General features: G+C 41.0%; 1 protein-coding gene across 4 annotated transcripts in view; it reads right to left on the reverse strand.

Moving 5' to 3' along the window:
* GALK2 (galactokinase 2) overlaps positions 1-19,135 on the reverse strand; it is a 276,880-nt gene that overhangs the window by 181,765 nt on the left and 75,980 nt on the right. For all 4 annotated transcript variants that reach the window (XM_049897715.1, XM_049897716.1, XM_049897714.1 and 1 more), the window contains exon 2: positions 15,005-15,093. In XM_049897715.1, coding sequence (XP_049753672.1) covers positions 15,005-15,093 — 89 coding nt within the window. The remainder of the gene's footprint in view (positions 1-15,004; positions 15,094-19,135) is intronic.

Here is a 19,135-nt window from a genome sequence, read left to right on the forward strand (position 1 = left end):
TGTATAAAACCACCATTAAAAGAACGTGAGAAATAGTTTAAACTGAGAAGAAAACATTCTTTTGTGGTTATGAGAGGGGGGAGGGAGGGAGGGTGGGAGAGGGGTATTCACTAATTAGATAGTAGATAAGAACTACTTTAGGTGAAGGGAAAGACAGCACACAATACAGGGGAGGTCAGCACAATTGGACTAAACCAAAAGCAAAGAAGTTCCCTGAATAAACTGAATGCTCCGAAGGCCAGTGTAGCAGGGGCAGGGGTCTGGGGACCTGGTTTCAGGGGACAGCTAAGTCAATTGGCATAATAAAATCTATTAAGAAAACATTCTGCATCCCACTTTGAAGAGTGGTGTCTGGGGTCTTAAACCCTAGCAAGTAGCCATCTAAGATGCATCAATTGGTCTCAACCCACTTGGATCAAAGGAGAATGAAGAACACCAAGGACAGACGGTGATTATGAGCCCAAGAGACAGAAAGGGCCACATGAACCAGTGACTACATCATCTTGAGACCAGAAGAACTAGATGGTGCCCGGCTATAACTGATGACTGCCCTGACAGGGAACACAACAGAGAACCCCTGAGGGAGCAGGAGAGTAGTGGGATGCAGACCCCAAATTCTCATAAAAAGACCAGACTTAATGGTCTGACTGAGGCTGGAAGGACCCCGGTGGTCATGGCCCCTAGACCTTCTGTTGGCCCAGGACAGGAACCATTCCCAAAGCCAACTCTTCAGACATGGATTGGACTGGCAATGGGTTGGAGAGGGATGCTGGTGAGGAGTAATCTTCTTGGATCAGGTGGGCACTTGAGACTATGTTGGCATCTCCTGCCTAGAGGGGAGATGAGAGGGTGGAGGGGGTTAGAAGCTGTCGAAAAGGACATGAAAAGATAGAGTGGAGGGAGAGAGCAGGCTGTCTCATTAGGGGGAGAGTAATTGCGAGTGTGTAACAAGGTGTATATGGGTTTTTGTGTGAGAGACTGACTTGATTTGTAAACTTTCACTTAAAGCACAATAAAAATTACTTAAAAAAAAAAAAGAAAATGAATAATGCTGCTCTCACCTAATGTTTCTTTTTATCAAATTATTGGCTATAGGAGGATCTCAACACCACCAAGAAAGAAGAGCCAGGAGTGCAGCACATCTTTTGGACCCAGGATCCCTGCACTGAGAAGGTCCTCGAACCAGGAGACAGAGAGAGTGAGCTGTAACACTGAAGATGGCGAGAAGCAGTGTCAGAGAAACAGTGCGGCAGAACCAGAAGACTGGCAGGAGGTGGATAGGTCCACAAAGCAAGAAACCTGAGTGCCCTCAGGCAGCAGGCTTGCTGGTCAAGTAGGGTGCCTCCAGGCACTTGGTGAAGCTACATTTGCCAACCTACAGAGCTAGAGGTGAGTGCCTTCAGGTACGGGCTTACTGGCTGAGTGGGTATCTAGGGGCACTTGTCACAGACCTAAAAGAGATTTATAACACTTGCCCAAGCAGGGCAGAGGCTGAGGGGCAAGAGAGAGGCATGCCTGCAGACACAGCTGAGAAGAGGCTGTCCTGATCGAAGAATTGTATCCTGAGTGTTCCTGAACGTGAACTGTAACCTGGTACTTCTCTAATAAACCCAATAATCGTCAGTATTGTCTGTGAGTTGTGTGTGGCCATTGCAATGAATTATGGAACCCAGCAGAGAAGTAGATAGTGGAGTGGAAGGGATGGTTGATGTCAGAATTAGTAAAGATGGCACAAAGAGGAGGCATGTCTGACCTCCACCTCCATATGCATCAGCCTTGGGCTGTTGATCTTGATTCTCCTTCCTCCTTGTGAAGTTAGAGGAGGTCAGATGCTTCCACCACACCATTTATACCGTTGGATTCAGAAGTGGGGATTGTTGCAATGGCTCCAGACTCTTTGAAGCATGGGATTTAGGAAGGCAAAGAATGAAGGAGCTTGGGAAGTGAAACTTTTGATTTTGGGGTAGTTACTTTGGGTATTATTATCTATAATGGCTGAAAAGAAAGTAAGAGATGTTATGCTGCAACTGAGGGGAGAAAAGCCGCATCTGGAGTAGCTGGGGGCAAGGGCCAGGCCTATTTAACAGAATATTTGATAGGGGGCCAGAGTCTACTGGTTCCACCCAGCCAGAGGCCCGAGGCCATGTGCATATAACTGGGAAGATAGTCAAGGGGTGGTGAAGATGAAACTAGAATTTTTTTTTGAAGGTTGTGTTTATCTGAATGTCCTATGGATACTGAATGTTTCTCCTACCTAACGTTGAAAACAGACCAAAAAGTATGAATGTCCTATGGATACTGAATGTTTCTCCTACCTAACGTTGAAAACAGACCAAAAAGTATGAATGTCCTATGGATACTGAATGTTTCTCCTACCTAACGTTGAAAACAGACCAAAAAGTATGAATGTCCTATGGATACTGAATGTTTCTCCTACCTAACGTTGAAAACAGACCAAAAAGTATGAATGTCCTACAGATACTGAATGTTTCTCCTACCTAACGTTGAAAACAGACCAAAAAGTATGAATGTCCTACGGATACTGAATGTTTCTCCTACCTAACGTTGAAAACAGACCAAAAAGTATGAATGTCCTATGGATACTGAATGTTTCTCCTACCTAACGTTGAAAACAGACCAAAAAGTATGAATGTCCTATGGATACTGAATGTTTCTCCTACCTAACGTTGAAAACAGACCAAAAAGTATGAATGTCCTATGGATACTGAATGTTTCTCCTACCTAACGTTGAAAACAGACCAAAAAGTATGAATGTCCTACAGATACTGAATGTTTCTCCTACCTAACGTTGAAAACAGACCAAAAAGTATGAATGTCCTACGGATACTGAATGTTTCTCCTACCTAACGTTGAAAACAGACCAAAAAGTATGAATGTCCTATGGATACTGAATGTTTCTCCTACCTAACGTTGAAAACAGACCAAAAAGTATGAATGTACTACGGATACTGAATGTTTCTCCTACCTAACGTTGAAAACAGACCAAAAAGTATGAATGTCCTATGGATACTGAATGTTTCTCCTACCTAACGTTGAAAACAGACCAAAAAGTATGAATGTACTACGGATACTGAATGTTTCTCCTACCTAACGTTGAAAACAGACCAAAAAGTATGAATGTCCTATGGATACTGAATGTTTCTCCTACCTAACGTTGAAAACAGACCAAAAAGTATGAATGTCCTATGGATACTGAATGTTTCTCCTACCTAACGTTGAAAACAGACCAAAAAGTATGAATGTACTATGGATACTGAATGTTTCTCCTACCTAATGTTGAAAACAGACCAAAAAGTATGAATGTACTATGGATACTGAATGTTTCTCCTACCTAATGTTGAAAACAGACCAAAAAGTATGATAGAAATGAATACCGATTATTATAGATTACAGAAAACATGTAACTCTACCTTCAGGCAATACTTGATTGAATACGTTAAAAGGGGAACTAGGGGAACACTGCTTCTCGCCATCTTCAGAGTTACAGCTCACTCTCTCGGCCTCCTGGTTTGAGGACCTTGTCAGTGCAGGGATCCTGGGTCCAAGAGATGTGCTACACTCCTGGCTCTTCTTTCTTGCTGGTGTTGAGATGCTCCTATAGCTTGAAAAAACATAGGCTTTTTGTTTCAAGCCAGTAGCCCTATTATAGAGTGGTAGCTTAACTTGAAAACCTGAGCCCCACCCAGAATTTGCATTTGAAAAGACAAGCAGATCCACCCAGAACTTCTGGGAGAGGAGAAAATTTGTATTTGAAGGAAGGACTTACAGAAAAAAAAAATGACTGTTTTGCTTTTTGAATTTCCAGCAAGCAGTTTGCCTTTGGGTGCACTGAAGCAAGAAAAGCCTGTGCTCATCAGAAAGAAGCCCCTTCCAGGACTGGAAGTTAAAAGCAGCCAGTGAGTAGATAGCTTGGTATGCTCACTTGCAGTGACCACCTGGGTCCACTCATGAGTGGAAGTGGGGAAAGTGCAGCAATATAGAGACGGGCTGAGTTTGGACATATTCCATAGGAGCCCATTGACCTACCCAACAGGGGCTAGAGATGAGAAAGAGAAAGGAAGGGCTGGCTGCTCAGAAGTGCAGGGAATTGTGTGGACTTCTGAGTTTATGAGTGGAGCCCTTGGACCTAGCTTATGGGAGGCTGGGATGAGACAGAAAGAGGAGGGGCCCAGCTGGTCTGAAGTGCCAAGAGGTGTATGTGAACTCCCAAGCCTACAACTGGTCCCCACTGTGACCTAGACTGGATGGCTGGGGATGAGCTGACAAGAACCCTAACACATGAAGAGAAAGATGTATGACACCGTGAGCTGGTGTACATTGCTCCAATCTGACAGCTTGCTCTGGACTAGACTGCGCTTTGCTTATAGATGCAGATGCTCAAAGTTCCAATTGGAAAAGAAGATTCTTCAAAACCAAGGACCATACTTGCTTTCACAGAGTATCGGATGGATAGGGTCGGACAATTTAAAAATTGGCATTCTAAAACGGGGGAAGATAATAAGACAGAGGTCCCCAGATTGCATAAAATTCCACTGCCTCAAGCAGCTTGCTTGGCATGCCCCATAGCATTACATTAAAATTCTGGTTCCCTTTCCTTAACTGCTGCCCAAAACTAGAAGAAATTGGCAGAAACTGGTTTAGGCACCATGTTCACATTCAGGATAACCTTTTATCTCATTAAATACTTCATACATAGTAACTTCCCTGCCTCTGGGTGGAGTTTAACCACGATTTTCTGAACATATAAAGCATGAAGTTATATGTAGACCCCATTGCACCTGCACAGCATGACTAAGAATGTTGTTGATGTAACTTGTATGAACTTCCTACTTGTAAACCCCTTAAAAGTAACCTTCTGGAGGCAGGGCCAGGATGGCTGACTAGGTAGACGCTACCTCATCTCGCTCTTGCAACAAAGACTCGGAAAAACAAGTGAATCAATCACATACATGACAATCTATGAACCCTGACCATCAAACACAGATCTAAAGAGTTCACCTGAGTGACAGGCGAGCGAAAAGCTGTGCCCTGAACCAGCAACCGCTTCTGGATCCGGCGACCCACTCCACAGCCTTGAGCCCTCTTGGTTCCCTGGTGCCGAGTGGCGGGGCTGATAGCAGCTTGCTGAGGCGGGGCAGGCACAGGACACAGCCCTAACCCCTAGCCCCCTGGGGTAACCTCCGTAGAGACTCAGCTAGCGCAAGCAGAGTGCACACTGATGCGACTAAGGAGAGGAATGAGCAATCATGCGGAAGCAGCGAATGTTTTCGGAGCCTGGAACCAGCGTCCCAGTCAGAAAACCTTGGCGCCAGGCTTTAGACTGGGCACAGGGGAGCGGAGCACAGCATCCTGAGATGGTGCAAACACGGAACACAGCCCTAGCCCCCTGAAGTGACCTCAGGGGAAGGCCAGCCAGTGCGCGCAGGCAGCGCAGTGGGGGCTGACAGGAGAAGAAGTCACCGGGAGGCAGCAACTGGTTTTGGAGCCAGGAGTGCGGCATCTCAGCTGGGGAACCATGGCGCTGGGCTTTGGACCGGGAGCAGAGGAACTGACCACGGCTTCTGAGACAGCACATGCACAGGATGCAGCCCTGACCCCTGGGGGCAATCTCGACCCAGCCAATCCACACAGGCTACCTGCCCCTCGGGAATCTCAGATAAAACACTCCTCACCAAGCAAGATAAGTAACTTTGTCTATATTCCTGGGTGCTACTCTCTCCTATCTATCTGATCCCTCCCCTCCCCTTCCCAGGCTGCTTCATTAACATTGGGATTTCCTGGGCCAGAGAGTGACGTGCTCTGCAGTTTTTTTGTTTGTTTGTTTGTTTGTTTTGTCTTTTCCTAACCCATTCTTCTGGCCTGAGAGAAGCAGCTACAAAAAACCCAGGGACCAAGAATTCTTCCCTGACTTCCCGAAATTGGACTAAAAATACAGAACCAGCTCCAGCCAAGCATATAAGATCCACAGCCTTGGGCCTTCATCCCTAAAGGGAACAAGGTGGCTATTATAATGCAAAGGCAATTCTGATAGTGATCTGACTGTAATTCTTTTAGCAGATTACTAGAAAGACAAGTTTCCAAGGTCTGAAATCTCCACCTATTAAACAGAGCCCTTACTGACCCACAAGGGGGAACTGAGGGCTGAAGCTCCACCCAAACCACCTAGCCTCCTTCCATAGGGGTCTGAGGATAGTGACACCTACCAATCTGTAAAGGTACATGCATTGGGTGCCTAAGGTACAGCTGCAGAGCCCACCCACCAAAGTGTTTTAGGACTAGAGACACACCTACCTCACTGGCACTTGGGGGAAGCCTGTCAGCATCCTGCCCCCCCGGAATGTGATCCCCTGCTGCTACTAGAATCTGGTGCACACAACGATCACCACTACTCCTTTAAGCGATTAGGTGACAGTCTACCCCACACACATGCTGAGCCAAAATCAGATTCTACTCAAGAATAGTGAATGGACTCTTAGACTTATATTTCTGGTAACAGCCCAAACCAGCTGGTAAGTGCACATAAATGATTCAAAGGCTATGACCATCAAGACAGCGCAATCTAGTAGCCCATCTACGTATATTGAAAGATAAGAATCAGTGAGCAAATATAAAGTAAATCATTACAATATCTTATAGATGACTCGGAGACAGCAGTCGATATCAAACCACATAAAGAAGCAGACCATGATTGCTTCTACAACTCCCCAAATTAAAGAATCAAAATCTTTCCCAAATGAAGATACAATCCTGGAATTACCAGATGCAGAATATAAAAAACTAATTTACAGAATGCTTCAAGACATCAGGGATGACCTCAGAAATGAAATAAGGCAATCTAAACAAAAAGCCAAGGAACACACTGATAAAGCAGTTGAAGAAATCAAAAAGGTTATTCAAGAACATACTGGAAAAATTAATAAGCTGCAAGAATCCATAGAGAGACAGCATTCACAAATCCAAAAGATTAACAGTAAGATTACAGAATTGGACAACTCAGTAGGAAGTCAGAGGAGCAGAATCGAGGAATTGGAACGCAGAGTGGGGGAGGTGGAGGATAAGGCAATTGACACCAATACGGTTGAAGAAAAATCAGATAAAAGAATTAAAAAAATGAAGAAACCCTAAGAATCATGTGGGACTCTATCAAGAAGAATAACTTGCGTGTGATTGGAGTTCCAGAACAGGGAGGGATAACAGAAAATACAGAGAGAATAGTTGAAGATTTGTCAGCAGAAAACTTCCCTGACATCATGAAAGACAAAAGGATATCTATCCAAGATGCTCATCGAACCCCATTTAAGATTGATCCAAAAAGAAAATCACCAAGACATACTATCATCAAACTTGCCAAAACCAAAGATAAAGAGAAAATTTTAAAAGCAGCCAGGGATAAAAGAAAGGTCTCCTAAAAGGAGACTCAATAAGTTCAGACTACTCAGCAGAAACCATGTAATCAAGAAGGCAATGGGATGACATATAGAGAGCACTAAAGGAGAAAAACTGCCAGCCAAGGATCACTTATCCAGCAAAACTCTCTCTCAAATATGAAGGCGAAATTAAAACATTTACAGATAAACACAAGCTTAGAGAATTTGCAAAAACCAAACCAAAGCTACAAGAAATACTAAAGGAAATTGGTGAGAAAATCAATAATATCAGATACCAGTACAACACAAGGTCACAGAACAGAACATCTTGATATCAACTCAAATAGGGAAATCACAAAAACAAATTAAGATTAATTTTAAAAAGAAAAAAATGCTCAAAACAGGAAATCATTGAAGTCAATATGTAAAAAGATCACAATAATCAAAAAGAGGGACAAAATACAGGAGGCATAGAACTGCCATATGGAGAGCAAAACAAGGTGATATAGGACAATACAAGTTAGGTTTTTACTTAGAAAAATAGCAGTAAATATTGAGGTAACCACAAAGATGTCTAACAATTCCATAACTCAAAATAAAAACCAAGAAAAACATAACAACTCAGCAAACATAAATTCAACTACTATGAAAATGAGGAACACACAATTTACAAAGAAAAACATCTCAGCACAAAAAGTAAGTGGAAAAATGAAATTGTCAACAACACACACAAAAAGGCATCAAAATGACAGCACTGAACATATGCTTATCTATAATTACACTGAATGTAAATGGACTAAATGCACCAATAAAGAGACAGAGACTCTCAGACTGGATAAAGAAACACGATCCGTCTATATGCTGCCTACAAGAGACACACCTTAGACTTAGAGACACAAACAAACTAAAACTCAAAGGATGGAAAAAAATATATCAAGCAAACAATAAGCAAAAAAGAGCAGGAGTAGCAATATTAATTTCTGAAAAAATAGACTTTAAACTTAAATTCACCACAAAGGATAAAGAAGGACACTACATAATGATTAAACGGATAATTGATTTGGAAGACATGACCATATTAAATATTTATGCACCCAATGACAGGGCTGCAAGATACATAAAACAAATTTTAACAGAACTGAAAAGTGAGATAGACACCTCCACAAGTATAGTAGGAGACTTCAACACACCACTTTCGGAGAAGGACAGGACTTCCAGTAAGAAGCTCAATAGAGACACGGAAGACCTAATTGCTACAATCAACCAACTTGACCTCATAGACCTATACAGAACACTCCAACCAACAGCTGCAAAGTATACTTTTTTTTTCTAGTGCACATGGAACATTCTCTAGAATAGATCACATATTAGGTCATAAAACAAACCTTTGCAGAATCCAAAACATTGAAATATTACAAAGCATCTTCTCAGACCACAAGGCCATAAAAGTGGAAATCAATAACAGAAAAATCAGGGAAAAGAAATCAAATACTTGGAAACTGAACAATACCCTGCTCAAAAAAGACTGGGTTATAGAAGACATAAAGGAGGGAATAAAGAAATTCATAGAACGCAACAAGAATGAAAACACTTCCTATCAAAACCTCTGGGACACAGCAAAAGCAGTGCTCAGAGGCCAATTTATATCGATAAATGCACACATACATAGAGAAGAAAGAGCCAAAATCAGAGAACTGTCCCGACAACTTGAACAAATAGAAAGTGAGCAACAAAAGAATCCATCAGGCACCAGAAGAAAACAAATAATAAAAATTAGAGCTGAACTAAATGAACTAGAGAACAGAAAAACAATTGAAAGAATTAACAAAGCCAAAAGCTGGTTCTCTGAAAAAATTAACAAAATTGATAAACTATTGGCCAGAATTACTAAAGAAATACAGGAAAGGAAACAACTAACCCGAATAAGAGACAAGATGGGCCATATCACAACAGACCCAAATGAAATTAAAAGAATCATATCAGATTATTACAAAAAATTGTACTCTAACAAATTTGCAAACCTAAAAAAATGGATGAATTCCTAGAAAAACACTACCTACCTAAACTAACACATTCAGAAGTTGAACAACTAAATAGACCCATAACAAAAAAAGAGATTGAAAAGGTAATCGAAAAACTCCCAACAAAAAAAAAGCCCTGGCCTGGACAGCTTCACTGCAGAGTTCTACCAAACTTTCAGAGAAGAGTTAACACCACTACTACTAAAGGTATTTCAAAGCATAGAAAAGGATGGAATACTACCTAACTCATTCTATGAAGCCACCATATCCCTGATACCAAAACCAGGTAAAGATATCACAAAAAAAGAAAATTACAGACCTATAACCCTCATGAACATAGATGCAAAAATCCTCCACAAAATTCTAGCCCATAGAATTCAACAACATATCAAAAAAATAATCCACCACTTTTTTTTTATGCAAGGCTGGTTTAGTATTAGAAAAACCATTAATGTAATCCACCATATAAATAAAACAAAACACAAAAACCACATGATCTTATCAATTGATGCAGAAAAGGCATTTGACAAAGTCCAACACCCATTTTTGATAAAAACTCTCACCAAAATAGGAATTGAAGGAAAATTCCTCAACATAATAAAGGGCATCTATACAAGGCCAACAGCCAACATCATTCTAAACGGAGAGAGCCTGAAAGCATTTCCCTTGAGAACGGGAACCAGACAAGGATGCCCTTTATCACCACTCTTATTCAACATTGTGCTAGAGGTTCTAGCCAGAGCAATTAGGCTAGACAAAGAAATAAAGGGCATCCAGATTGGCAAGGAAGAAGTAAAAGTATCTCTATTTGCAGATGATATGATCTTATACACAGAAAACCCTAAGGAATCCTCCAGAAAACTACTGAAACTAATAGAAGAGTTTGGCAGAGTCTCAGGTTATGAGATAAACATACAAAAATCACTTGGATTCCTCTACATCAACAAAAAGAGCATCGAAGAGGAAATCACCAAATCAATACCATTCACAGTAGCCCCCAAGAAGATAAAATACTTAGGAATAAATCTTACCAAAGATGTAAAAGACCTATACAAAGAAAATTACAAAGTACTAGTGCAAGAAACTAAAAGGGACCTACATAAGTGGAAAAACATACCTTATTCATGGATAGGAAGACTTAACATAGTAAAAATGTCTATTCTACCAAAAGCCATCTATACATACAATGCACTTCCTATCCAAACTCCAGTGACAGTTTTTAAAGTAACGGAGAAACAAATCATCAACTTCGTATGGAAGGTAAAGAAGCCCCGGATAAGTAAAGCATTACTGAAAAAAAAGAAGAAAGTGGGAGGCCTCACTCTACCTGATTTTAGAACATATTATACAGCCACAGCAGTCAAAACATCCTGGTACTGGTACAACAACAGGCACATAGACCAATGGAACAGAATTGAGAACCCAGATATAAATCCATCCACATATGAGCAGCTGATATTTGACAAAGGCCCAGTGTCAGTTAATTGGGGAAAAGATAGTCTTTTTAACAAATGGCGCTGGCATAACTGGATATCCATTTGCAAAAAAATGAAACAGGAACCATACCTCACACCATGCACAAAAACTAACTCCAAGTGGATCAAAGACCTAAACATAAAGACTAAAACGATAAAGATCATGGAAGAAAAAATAGGGACAACCCTGGGAGCCCTAATACAAGGCATAAACAGAATACAAAACATTACCAAAAATGACGAAGAGAAACCAGATAACTGGGAGCTCCTAAAAATCAAACACCTATGCTCATCTAAAGACTTCACCAAAAGAGTAAAAAGACCACCTACAGATTGGGAAAAAATTTTCAGCTATGACATCGCTGACCAGCGCCTGATCTCTAAAATCTATATGATTCCGTTAAAACTCAACCACAAAAAGACAAACAACCCAATCAAAAAGTGGGCAAAGGATATGAACATGCACTTCACTAAAGAAGATATTCAGGCGGCTAACAGACACATGAGAAAATACTCTCGATCATTAGCCATTAAAAATATATATATATATATTTTTTTAGCCATTAGAGAAATGTAAATTAAAGCTACGATGAGATTCCATCTCACTCCAACAAGGCTGGCATTAATCCAAAAGACACAAAATAATAAATGTTGGAGGGGCTGCGGAGAGATTGGAACTCTTATACACTGCTGGTGGGAATGTAAAATGGTATAACCACTTTGGAAATTTATCTGGCGTTTTCTTAAAAAGTTAGAAAGAGAACTACCATACAACCCAGAAATCCCACTCCTCGGAATATACCCTAGAGAAACAAGAGCCTTTACATGAACAGTTATATGCACACCCATGTTTATTGCAGCACTGTTTACAATAGCAAAAAGCTGTAAGCAACCAAGGTGTCCATCAATAGATGAATGGTTAAATAAATTATGGTATATTCACACAATGGAATACTACGCATCGTTAAAGAACAGTGACGAATCTGTGAAACATTTCATAACATGGAGGAACCTGGAAGGCATTATGCTGAGTGAAAATAGTCAGATGCAAAAGGACAAATACTGTATAAGACCACTATTATAAGTTCTTGAGAAATAGTATAAACTGAGAAGAACACATTCTTTTGTGGTTAAGAGGGGGGGAGGGAGGGAGGGTGGGAGAGGGTTATTTACTGATTAGTTAGTAGATAAGAACTACTTTAGGTAAAGGGAAGGACAATACTCAATACAGGGAAGGTCAGCTCAACTGGACTGGACCAAAAGCAAAGAAGTTTCCGGGATAAACTGAATGCTTCGAAGGTCAGTGGAGCAAGGGCGGGGCTTTGGGGACTATGGCTTAAGGGGACTTCTAAGTCAATTGGCATAATAAACTCTATTATGAAAACATTCTGCATCCCACTTTGAACTGTGGCGTCTGGGGTCTTAAATGCTAACAAGTGGCCATCTAAGATGCATCAATTGGTCTTAACCCACCTGAAGCAAAGCAGAATGAAGAACACCAAGGTCACACAATAACTATGAGCCTAAGACAGAAAGGGCCACATGAACTAGAGACTTACATCATCCTGAGACCAGAAGAACTAGATGGTGTCCGGCCACAACTGATGACTGCCCTGACAGGGAGCACAACAGAGAACTCCTGAGGGAGCAGGAGAACAGTGGGATGCAGACCCCAAATTCTCATAAAAAGACCAGATTTAATGGTCTGACTGAGACTAGAAGAATCCCGGTGGTCATGGTCCCCAAACCTTCTGTTGGCCCAGGACAGGAACCATTCCCAAAGACTACTCATCAGACATCGAAGGGACTGGACAATGGGTTGGAGAGAGATGCTGATGAAGAGTGAGCTACTTGTATCAGGTGGACACCTGAGACTGTATTGGCATCTCCTGTCTGGAGGGGAGATGGGAGGGTAGAGAGGGTTAGAAACCGACAAAACAGTCACGAAAGGAGAGACTGGAAGGAGGGAGCAGGCTGACTCATTAGGCGTAGAGTAAATGGGAGTATGTAGTAAGGTGTATATAAGCTTATATGTGATAGACTGACTTGATTTGTAAACTTTCACTTAAAGCACAATAAAAATTATTTCAAAAAAAATAAATAACCTTCCCTCTCACACTGCTGAGCAGTCTTGGCAGCAGCAGTCCCAACTGTGCCCTTCCTTGTGCAATGAAATAAAGGCACCTTTCCACTCTCCCACCTTGGTCTCTCGTTTATTGGCTGCGATGTGATTGTAAAAAACTGTAATTGTAGAAGTAATTGTCAAAGAGTAGACTAAGGGGAAGGCACTGCTGGACTCGAGTACAGTGGTCCAACCCAAAGTCCTTGAATCTTTTGCTATACTGACACTTCACAAGGCTCAGGGAACGGGTATAATCTTCTCTCAGTTAAATTTTATCAGACATCAGGAAGGGTGAAGCCGAGATGGCTTTTGGAGAACCTGACCAGATCAGATGAACACCAGCAGCAGATGGAAATGGCTGGTACCTGATTAACTTCACCCTTACTCTTTTGCCCTATTGAAGGACTAGTTGTTAACAACAATTGTTTTGGACTGGTGAAATGATTGGGCGGGAGAAGTTAATCCTTCAAGTGAAAAAAGGCCAATGGCTAGAAGAGCTGCGAGTGGACTGCAGTGCAATGAATTGCTTGATACAGCCCTTCTAGCCATGGTCTTTGTGATTCACACACAATGATTGACTGGGACTATGTAAATAAGGTATATGGAATCTCAATAAAGGCACTGGTCAGTTCTAACATCCTGGTAGGCTTAAAATGAGCCATCCCAGAGGCAGGCGGGGAGGATCTCACCACCAGCAGGATCCAGGACTGGAGCGCAACCTTTGGACCTGGGAACCCCGCACTGAAAAGCTCCGGGAACCAGGAGACCAAGTAAGAGCTGTAACATCAAAGACGGCAAGATATGGTGGCACAGAAACAGCAGCAGCAGAGGTAGGAGACAGCGTGATGGGCTTCCTGGGCCCACGGAGTGAGAAAGCTGAGCGCCTTCAGGCAGAAGGCTTGTTGTCAGAGTAGGGTGCCTCCAAGCACTTGGTGGAGCTAGGTTTGCCAAGGAGCTGGAGCTGAATGCCTTCGGGCCAGGGCTTACTAGTGGAGTGGGGTGCCTCTGGGCACTTAGCAGCAGAGCTAAAAAAGCTTTGTAACACTTGCCCAAGCAAGGCAGAGGCTGAGGGGCCAAAAGTGTACCCAACCAAGGCAGGGTCCAATGGGCCACAGAGAGGCGGGCCTACAGGCACAGCTGAGAAGAGGCTGCTCAGATAGAAGAATTGTATCCTGAGCATTCCTGAGCCTGAATTGTAACCTCTTACTTCCGTAATAAACCCTATAATCATAGGAAAAAAATTATTGCCTATAATAGCCAAAAACTGGAAATAACTTCATGTATAATGAAAGGAAACTGTTAAGTAAATTATAGAATATCAACTCATTAAACTATTATGAAGATATTAAAATAGTAATCATGAATACTATGAAGAAACTTGGAAAATATTTATGATGTATTAAATGAAAAAGCAGATTAAAAATTATATGCAATCCAATTTCAGCTATATTAATTATTTTATATATGGACACAATGAAAAGATAATACACAAGTTTTCTAAAAGGTTGTGCTATTTGCTACCAAATGATAGCAAAAATCAAAGTACTTCACAAAAGAAACAGAAGAAAAGATAAACAGATCTAGAAGACCCCAAAATCTGAATCACACATTAAAAGCAAAGAAGTTGTGATTTCTTGATGTACTTCCAACACAAAGTGTACTTCTAACCTAAAATCATCAAAATTACTCACCACATTCTAAAAATTTATCCTTCAGCACACATAAAGATTTTCATTTCCTAGAAAAATAATATTAACATCCAGACTGCAACAAATTTATAGATTAAAAAAAATGATTGAACAAAATTAACATTAATAACATGAATTGGGAATGATAAAAATGTGTTCTTTATGCAAAAAGCACATCTTGCTATTAGTACAAATGTGTGAAATATTCTACTTTTCTAGTGCTCCCGGGAAAAATTAAGAAAGAAATACATTAACATAAATCCAGATCATAAAAAAAGAAGAAAATTAAAAGAAGGAACTTTTGAAATACCTATTATGTTGACTCTTCCTGGAGCTCGAACATAAAACTTGGGAATGGATCCAAATTTAGAGTTAAACATCTCTTTCAGCTTCAGCAATCTGAAAACAAGAGCAGAATATTTCAGAATATCATTTAACAGAGAATTCATAAGATATACACACATATATTTCATATACTAAAAACTAGCTGTCATTAATTCTTCCTAAAAAATAAAAGCAAAACCTTCTGACACTTCCTTGAAAGCCCCAGAACAATATATTAGCATCCTAAACAACACAAGAATATAGCCAAGCCATGCCTCCCATCATACACAAAACCAAATTCAAAATGGGTTGGGGGCCCAAATATGTGCAAACTGAAACCATAAAATTTTAGAAGAAAAAGCAGGGACAACACTGTCAGGCCCACCTTTTAACAATGGATTATCTAGAATAATAATAAAAGCAAAAACAGCAAAAGACAAAATAATAAATAGGACCTCATAAAAATTATCATATTTTACCTCCTGAAATGGTTGAAAGTCAACTAATTCTTTTTGGTACGGTGACTCTGTGTATTCCCTCCATCTTCTTTTGATGCTTCCTGCATCATTCAATATGTTCCCTATAAAATCTTTCAATATTTCAACTGGAGGCTTAAAATTTTTCTTCAGTTCCTTCAGCCACCATAAAAAGCCCAAGCCAATCTCCTTTCCTGGCTCTTTGATGCCATTTTTGGACCAGCTTGGGAGGCCCACCCTGCTCTCCCCAGAAAGCCTCGTGATGTCAGTAACAAATCTCGTCAGAGCCTCTTGGTGTGTGTGTGGCAACATCAGTCTCAACATGAGAGCCAAATTTTTGGGTGGGGGTTTATCCTGGGACTACTGGATGACCACAACAGAAATCCTAGAGTAAATGGAGCATTTCCTAGGAAAACACAGCTTAAAAAATAGACAAAGTTGTCAAAGAACCACCCTACAGATAGGCATCAAGCCCAGATATTTTCACAAGGGAATTCTATCCAAGCAGGAAACTCCAGATAGCCCACATATGCCCTAAGTTATTCCAGACCCAAACCAAACCAAACCCAGTGCCGTCGAGTCGATTCCGACTCATAGCGACCCTATAGGGCAGAGTAGAACTGCCCCATAGGGTTTCCAAGGAGCAGCTGTTGGATTTGAACTGCTGACTTTTAGTTAGCATCCGTAGCTCCTAACCACTATGCCACTAGGGTTTCTACTTATAACTATAGAAACCCAAATTAAAATTATACTGATATACTGTCAGATTGGTGAAATTTAAAAATATGACAACACATTCTGTTGGTGAGGTTCCGCAGAAACAGGCTGCTTCGTACATTGCTGTTGGGATTGCAAATTGCTACGACATTTTTAGAGGAGAATTTGGCAATATCTAATTAATACACATATGCATTTATTTTGACCCAGCAATGCTAAATCAAAGAACTTACCCTGAAGATATACCTCCAATAATATGAAAAACATATGCATTGCAGAATTGTTTATTATTGTAAAATATTGGAAACAACCTAAGTGCTCTTATATAGAAGAATATTTGAGTAAGTTATGGTATATTTACAAAATGAAGTACAGGCAGTCCCCGGGGTTATGAATGTCCAATTTACGTAACAACCTGTAGTTACCAACCAAGCCCCATGAAGCCTATCAGGAAAAAAATGACTTGGTGTTTGGGGGCCCAGGTTCCCAGGACCAGCCCTGTTTCTCCCACGTGTGCAGGTGCCTGCTGGCGGCTGGCGTCTGCTGCGACAGAGTCCACCCAGCCGCGGCCCCAAGCAATGAGCAGAGAGTCACATACACCCACCTCCCTTGGACCTCGGAAAGGGCCAGCCCCACTGTCCAGTGCCTCAAGCACTGGAGCTCCGCTCTGCATGGCGGGCCTGCGGATTAGATACCACTGTACCTAACTGTTATGATTTAGGTACAAATTCCACTTAAAGATAGATTTAGGAATGGAATTCATTCGAAATCCAGGGACTGGCTGTGCTAGGAAACTATGGAAAAAAGAACAAGGAAGAGTTTCTAGAAATTGTTATCAAGTGATTTGCAGAATACTGTTAGAAGTGCCTTTGTGCAGTCGCTGGACCAGCACTCCAATTCCATGTTTATTGAAGGAATGAACCTCAGAAGAGCATGCATTCAGCTTGGCTGCATTATAAGCAAAACACAGAGGTATTTAAGAAGCAGAGTGGGTACAGATAACAACTTCATATCAAAGCAATGGCAGGAAAGGAGGTGAAATTTACCAGGGTGGCAATTATCTGTGAAACTTTCTTTACATCTGTTCCTAGTCTAACACAAATCTCTCATACTTGATACATTTTAACTAATGCAATATTTCTTAAATGAAAAGTATATACGATTTTGACATGAAAGTTTAGTGACAAGGAAGTTAGTGATATAATTGCAGCTGGGCCAACTTAATTAAAATCTTTGGATACAGAAATGACCTTTAGTTAGGAAAGTGTAAATAAATTCTGCTTATTTAGCTGAGAGATGAGATAGTGTCTAGGCGCTTGCTGACAAACTTCTTTAAGGTAGTTAAAACAAGGTGTTTATCTATAAAGCCAAAAAACCATTACCATTGAGTTGATTCCAACCCATAGCAACCCTCTAGGACAGAGTAGAACTGCCCTATAAGGCTTACCAGGGAACAGCTGGTGGATTAGAACTGCTGACTTTCGGGTAGCAGCTGTAGCTCTTAATCACTACAGCACTAGGGCTCTTTATGTTTACTGATAAGGCTCTAATTTAACAACTCGATGAAGCTTTTTCTAAGGCTAGCTACAGGAACACTCTTAATATAACAAATACGATTGAGCCTTGTTTTTCAAACAGCAACTTTAACAGAAGCCTAGAGATTATCAGGAAACCCTGCTGGCACAGTGGTTAAGCGCTATGGCTGCTAACCAAAAGGCTGGCAGTTTGAATGCACTAAGTACTCCTTGGAAACTATACAGGGCAGTTCTACTCTGTCTTATACGGTCACTATGAATCAGAATCAAGTTGACGGCAGTGGGTTAGACATTACCAGGAACGCTGGTGGTGTAATGGTTAAGAGATAGGGCTGTTAACCAGAAGGTCTGCAGTTCAAATCTACCAGCTGCTCCTTGGAAATCCTATGGGACAGTTGTACTTTGTTCCATAGGGTCTATATGAGTAGGAATCAACTTGATGGTGATGGATTTGGTTTGTTGGTTTTAATAGTTATCGGGAGCCCTGGTGGCACAGTGACTAAGAACTCAGTTGCTAACCAAAAGATTGGCAGTTTGAAATCACCAGCCACTCCTTGGAAACCCTATGGGGCAGTTCTACCCTGCCCCATAGGGTTGCTATGAGTTGAAATCAACTCAATAGCAACAGGTTTAATGGCTATCAGGACTGTAGAAGAAAAACTCCCAGTTTAATTTCTGAATGGAGTGCTTAATTTTAATTCTGAAATCTCCCCCAAATGAATCTCCCCAATTAGGCATCTCAAAATTTCAAAGTTCTTCACACAAAAGCAAAGCATTGTTTCTACAGAGAAGCCTAGACACATGAACATCCCAGCAGCAATGAGCATACCTAGTACCCAGAAATGAGAGATCCTTAAAGAAATGGCTGACTCTAGAGCTGAGGAGAAAAAGGACAATATGAACCTGGAATATCATGCGGTGCCGGAAACTAAGGAAGTGACAGGTCAGATGGACACAGGACACTGTCTGAGGAGGCCCCCACTGCCCACATCTGGAACAATTTGAGTATCAAAATTAAAAATAATAATGGTAATAGATTATAATCCACAGAATAAAATAAGAATCTCTAAGTCGATACTGATATAAACAAATGAAGGAAAATGAAAAATGCTTCCTTAGAGCAGAATCCCAACTAATAAATGCAAAAGGTCTGACAGAATTAGAAAACCACCATTTGGTGGCCATCATAGTAATAACTGATCAGGCAAGAGTAATCAATGATTGCTAAAATTAGTAAATGAAAGTTTGGTAAGAAACAGGATATTGACTTCCAGCCAACATGGTGCCATAGAGAGAAGCACCATGCCATTCCTCCACATCGAAGGCCCAAAAACCTAAGTAAAACGGAGACAAAAACCAATCCTGGAACACAAACTGTCAAATGAAGAG

Source organism: Elephas maximus, chromosome 10 (assembly GCF_024166365.1).
Source record: "Elephas maximus indicus isolate mEleMax1 chromosome 10, mEleMax1 primary haplotype, whole genome shotgun sequence".
Classification (NCBI taxonomy): Eukaryota; Metazoa; Chordata; class Mammalia; order Proboscidea; family Elephantidae; genus Elephas; species Elephas maximus.